The 6,290-nt window shown below is 41.5% G+C and overlaps 1 protein-coding gene across 4 annotated transcripts in view; it reads left to right on the forward strand.

Annotated features, from left to right (window-relative positions):
* The first annotated feature begins 1,629 nt into the window (after positions 1–1,629).
* Positions 1,630–6,290, forward strand: part of LOC134455460 (tripartite motif-containing protein 16-like protein) — an 8,303-nt gene continuing 3,642 nt past the window's right edge. For 2 of the 4 annotated variants that reach the window (XM_063206513.1, XM_063206515.1), the window contains exons 1-3: positions 1,630–2,289; positions 5,662–5,757; positions 5,918–6,151. In XM_063206513.1, coding sequence (XP_063062583.1) covers positions 1,702–2,289; positions 5,662–5,757; positions 5,918–6,151 — 918 coding nt within the window. In that variant the 5' untranslated portion in view covers positions 1,630–1,701. Of the gene's footprint in view, positions 2,297–5,661; positions 5,758–5,917; positions 6,152–6,290 lie in introns of all 4 variants that reach the window. The other 2 variants (XM_063206514.1, XM_063206516.1) reach the window with 2 other exon arrangements.

Raw genomic sequence — 6,290 nt, forward strand, 5'->3', positions numbered from 1 at the left:
GTATAATCTGAAAAAGTCTACCTGGGACAGTAATCCCTTGAGCTCTTAGAAGTAGCCCAGTCTATTTGAAACTGTCATTCTACCCCATCCGAATCAATCTATCAATCAATTCCTGACCTCACCTGAGTGCTAAGGGCTGTCATGCAATGATTAACTTACTGCCTGCACCTGCCAAATGCTTCATCACTCGGGTCACATGGTTCACTTGAACATGTATTTAAACAGGCACTGTTGCATTGTACTGCTCACTGGTTGCTAGCTAGCTAGCTGGCTGGCTGGCTGTAAGGCCGGCTGGCCGGCTGGCCGGCTGGCCGGCTGCTGGCCTGCCCTCACCTGGCCGGCCCGGCTAGCAGGTCACGTTGTAAGGGTGGCTGCATGGTGGCTTGCTAACTAGCTTGTTTGTTAGCTTGCTTGCCCCGCTAGCTTTGGCCTTCATTTTCCTTAAGGTTATTTTCAGGCCTTTTTTAAATAAAGAATGGATTTGCATACCCTTCATTGATGAGACTGGTCCACCTGCCTACACTAGACAATCTGGCAATTGGGCATTTATTTAGGTATCTAATTAAGTTGATGTTTATTGGACTCCAATGAGTAGAATCAGTCTAATCAGTTGTCTGTGATTGCAACTCTATAATTGGACTCACCTGAGTATAATCAGTCCAATCAGTTGTCTGATTGTAACTCTATAATTGAACTCACCTGAATATAATCTGTCCAATCTGTTTTGGCAACCACTGCTGCCATAATTTTACCGTAAAATGTAAAAAAAATAATACCGTTATTTATTTAACGGTAGGCTTTGGCAACCACTGCTGCCATAATCTTACCGTAAAATGTAAAAAGGAAATATACCGTTATTTGTTTAAAGGTAGACTTTGGCAACCACTGCTGCCAGCAATTTTCCGTAAAAACAACAGTTCTTTTTTTACTGTGTATTTCAGTGTATAAGGTGCTCACGCTGCACATTTTGTGCACTGAACGATCAAAAGTGCAGTGCATGAACGATGGACACTTAGCACACTAAACAGCATGTTGTTTACGTAGCCTACCAGAGGAAAGGTGAGGTAAGGTTCAGTGGAAGAGTTTTGTCAACAGTCTCTTACTTCTGTAAGTAATGCTGATGAGACACCAACCTCTTCATATCATGCCAAGTATTCTACGAGAGATCGTTACCATTTGGGATGAAGGAAATGTAAATAGGCCTACATGCATGAGAATCAGTGCAATATTAACAGTATTCTAGCCAAATAATCTTTTGGCGTGAAGACTATCTAGTCTGTCACTTCCTGTAAGGGCACAACGTTAGAGGGGCAAACCTTTCCACAATTCTTGCTAATAGTCTCAATGCAGGTCTATAACTCTGTTCCTTTCTTTCTAACCACTTGACTCAGCCGTGCCACGATGAAGCTCTTTGCTTTTCTTCGTGTGTGCACACTTAAACACACACACACACACACACACACACACACACACACACACACACACACACACACACACACACACACACACACACACACACACACACACACACACCTGTACTGCCTCTGGCAAATCCAATGTCTGCCACACCCTCTGCTCAATGTCCTACCCTTTATAGAGCAATAAATGTGAACTTTACTTCTTCCTTCATTGTGTGACAAAGCAAATTACAGTAGAGAACACTGAGAGGAGCGGGGGGAAGCAGAAATACAGTTTGTCAAAATGGCAGAGGCTAGTGATTGGAGTCAGGATCACTTCAGTTGTCCAATATGTTTGGATCTACTGAAGAATCCTGTAGGAATTCCCTGTGGACACAGTTTCTGTATGGATTGTATCTCAGGCTGCTGGGATCAAGAGGATCCAAAGGGAGTCTACAGCTGCCCACAGTGCAGACAGACTTTTACTCCAAGGCCAGTTCTGGGCAGAAACACAATGCTGGCTGAAGTGGTGGAGAAGCTGAAGCTTCTGGGACTCCAGTCTGCTCCTGCTGCCCACTGCTATGCTGGACCTGGAGATGTGGAGTGTGACGTCTGCTCTGGGAGAAAGCGGAAGGCTGTCAAGTCCTGTCTGGTGTGTCTGTCGTCTTACTGTGAAACTCACTTCACATCTCACAATGATCTCTTCCCAGGGAAGAAACACAAAGTTATTGACGCTGCTGGTAAACTGGAGGATCTGATCTGCTGTCAGCATGATAAACTGCTGGAGGTCTTCTGTCGCACTGATCAGACATGTATATGCGTGTTGTGTGTCATGGATGAACACAAAGGGCATGACACAGTTTCAATTGCAGCAGAGCGGACAGAGAAACAGGTGAGGAGTAATGTATCCTCTCAATAGCAGCAATGGCATACTTCAATCAAGTTACGTTTTAGTTAAAACACTCCTGAACAAAAAATAGTGAATATATACCAAGCATACATTCAGTATTTATTTACATACAGACATGTAGCCAGGGCTTGAAAACGAAATTATTTTTCAAACGTTCCGTTCCGAACGGTTCAGGCAAGTTTCAGTTTAACGTTTTCGTTCCTGCAATCGTTCCCCCATAAAAATATTGTTCCTGAACCAGTTCGGAACGAAAAATAACGTTCGTTCTTAACGTTCCTGCAGTGTTTAACGGCCATATTAAGTCTATTTTCGTGGACTTTATCTTAGAATAGACGTACTCATTATTTCCCCTTGATTTACACAGCTATTCTCAAAAATAATAACACACCCAAAAACACTCAGATGGGCTATCCATCCTGGCAGATTTAACCGGATGCCTCAAAAGTAGCCTATGCCAGCCCAGTAGCGGTGGGTGGATGTTGATTAGGGAGGCACAATACAGAATAGCCAGAGAGAGTTTAAAAAAATAGCCGGAGAGAGTTCCTAAAAAAATCTCTGGAATAGCGCAGGTAAACGTCAGCAAGAGGTGTCGATAGGCATGGATTTCAGTTCTTGCCTAGCTCTATTTAATAGGCCATGATGAGGTTTGCAGCAAGTGAACCGTGTAAGTAAAAGGGACACAGTTTGCTCCACAAAAAAATCCCAAACTGTTTTGAGATGTGCACGATGCAAGGGGTCACTAGTTCTAGAGAAGGGACAGGTTGCATAGTCTGAAACCTCGGATATGTTCTCAGATATCGGCTACCAACCATTCCAGTGCATCACCACAAAACCGGAGACCTTTTATAGCCTAACAGACAAGCGTCACAAAATAGTAAGAGTTTCCACGTAGTCCATCCCATCAGCCCAGCCCTCTGCACGACAGAAGAGAATAATAACTTAAACAACAACAAATGCGCTGTCTTTCTCTATCCCTGCTTGTTGTCACACGCGACCTTATTCGTGATGACATCCAGGAAATATTGCGCAATACTGACGAAACCATCGAAACATTGAGCGGGCCAGCTAACGTCAGCTAGCGTCTGTCCATCTGCCACGAATGACTTTATCCCGCATTGACCACAACAACAGATAAATAAGACGTCCTTGATTACAGCACATAAAACACCAGCTCTCACCTCTCTTCTCTACAACCGACAGTGGGATACACTGCGCACAACAAAAGCACTTCAGTAACTTTACGACAACATAATTTGCCATAACCGCATTGAACATCGAGGCACTCGGCGGTGCCATCACAAGTAGTAAGCTAAACATGACTTACCCACCAGTTGCCTCTCGAGACGAGCACTCTGCGAATTAGGTTCATCAAATCGCCTATCCAATTCCTTTGCAAATCATAGACTATGGTCCAAATACTCTGTCCCTGTAGGAATCCCAACACCGATCTCAAGACATGTTCTCTTTTGCTCTCCATGGTGTCAATATAAAACTCTGTAGGCAGCGGCCTACTGTCCGTGAATGAGACTGAACAGCGCGGGTAAAGTGTCATTTCTCTTACAAAAACTTATTTGATATTGGTGGTCAACAACTTTAGGTCGGGTTTATTAGAGCCAACTTCCAATCACTACGAGAAAGCCAGGAGAACAGACAGTTTAGTTCTAGTTTCCTATCAAAATCTCTGAGGAGAAGCACATCCTAAAATTTACCCAGGAAGTTTCTCCATACAATGCACAGTCGCACTCTGATTGGCCAATGCTCCTCAATATTTTATCAATCGGCGGCAAGAGCTCAGGTGAAGCAAAATGCTGTTGCTGTATAGGCCTACATGTTTCCTCTCATACACGTCAGTAGCCGAACTAAAAGACTGCTTGTCGCCATGGTTACTCCTCAAACAAAATCGTGCACTTGTATGAAATATAGAGAACGAAAAAAAAAAAAAAACGTTATTAACCGGTTTGTGGATTTCAGAATAACGTTTTTGTTCCGGAACACTTGAAGACCATTTCGTTTTCGTTTCCGTTTCCGTTCCTTGTAAAATTCCATAAAATTTCGTTCGTTTTCGGTTTTCGTTTTCGTTCCTTGAACCGGTTCGGAGCCCTGCATGTAGCCATACTTTTTCACTCTGTCATTAAATTACATTTGTCATACATTAAGGTAAATACTACTGTATGTGGGTGGGAGACGTGACGCCTTGTTTTTTCGTAACATTGGTTAAAAACCTACAAAACTGTTATTTTCCTTTAAAAAACAAATGTCAATGAAAGAAGATGTGGTACATTATGTTTCATATTTGTCTTAGATGAGAAGAAACATTTTTGTTAAGATTTATGTAAAGGTTTATATGTCAAATTTCCTGCGGTGTGACTGTAACATTAATGAAACAATATATAATAATATATATATAAATTAACCAACAACATTTTGAATAATGTATGAAGCATTTGGCATGATTGCATAAATCTTAACTTTAGATTAAGATATGTGAATGTGGAAAAACTCAAGACAGTAATATTAACTACAAGTTCAATTTCGTAACACAAATTGCGTCCTGTGGGGTGACATGTATGTCAATGTTTGTGAATGGGCAGCTGCAAGGCCAACTACAAGGCCAACTACAAGGGTCTTAAAGACTGGCTCCTAACCAGTCAGTAACTCAGTTATTGGAGAGTGCTGTGGAAGTTTAAGGTGACTCTTAACCTCTTAATATGTCTTCATATTGCAATCTTTCTGTCACGCAATGCTTAGGTTCATTTTATGGTGTCCTGTGGTGTGACTGCTCTTATAGGAGGGAAAAAAGTTTTTTTATTAATGAAAACACATATTAAGATTAAACACAATATCATTATCAAGTTAGCATGAGCTCAGATGTCAGTCATGTATACAAAAGGATTAAAATGGCCATAATGCAGTGAATTCCCTGTGGTGTGACTCCATTTTCCTGCGGTGTGACATGCCTATGCTATGTGTTGATGCCGGGACACATTTTCCCAAAAATGGCAAAAATAAGGTGAAATTCCACAGACCACTAAGTGCTTTATTTTTTTCTATTTTTTTCCAATTTTTATCCATCATTTTTTTCAGGAATTTGAAAACCTTTTTTTTTTTGCGTTACGCCCTTAAACGTCAACCACCCATGTATATTGCTTTCCACTCAGTTAAATGACATGGCTCTATCTACTACAAGTAGGTCTTATGAGCAGATGCCTGAGAAATGTGTAACGCAGAAAGGCCCAATGAATATGCTTGTGTGGGACAAGTAAACTAGTGCTATGACCTTGTTTAAAGGATATATTGTAATATATTGCGATTATATTTCAAGTTTACACATTTAGCTTCATTTTTTACTTCCAGAAAGAGCTGGGAGGATCACAGAGAAAATTCCATGACATCATTAAAGAAAAAGATACTCACCTACAAGACCTCAGAAAAGCTGTAAAAACTCTTCAGGTAAGTTAACCTTTGCACAAGACAACAGACTGCCCTGCCATATTTAGGTCCTCACAAGACACAATATGAACAATATGCTGCCCAATATGCACAATATGCTGCCCATCACAGATGTTTAGAACAGATGTTCTCCATGCGGTGTTGTCTTGTGTTCCAACAGAGTTCTGCTGATGCAGCAGTGGAGAACAGTGAGAGGGTCTTCACTGAGATGATCCGCTCCATTGAGAAAAGACGCTCTGAGGTGACGAAGCTGATCAGAGATCAGGAGAGGGCTGATGTGAGTCGAGCTGAAGAACTCATGGAGGCGCTCGAGCAGGAGATTACTGAACTGAGGAGGAGAACTGCTGAGCTGAAGCAGTTCTCACAAAGTGAAAATCATATCCGTTATCTCAAGGTACCGTGGTATCTTAAACACTACATAGGCCTATAACCATAACACATAGTTAATAGGAAATACATTATTTTAATATTAATGAACTATTTCAAGGAATAGGAGAGGGGAAATATTTTTTACGTTTTTAATGCTCAAATAA

Source organism: Engraulis encrasicolus, chromosome 9, assembly GCF_034702125.1.
Source record: "Engraulis encrasicolus isolate BLACKSEA-1 chromosome 9, IST_EnEncr_1.0, whole genome shotgun sequence".
NCBI lineage: Eukaryota > Metazoa > Chordata > Actinopteri > Clupeiformes > Engraulidae > Engraulis > Engraulis encrasicolus.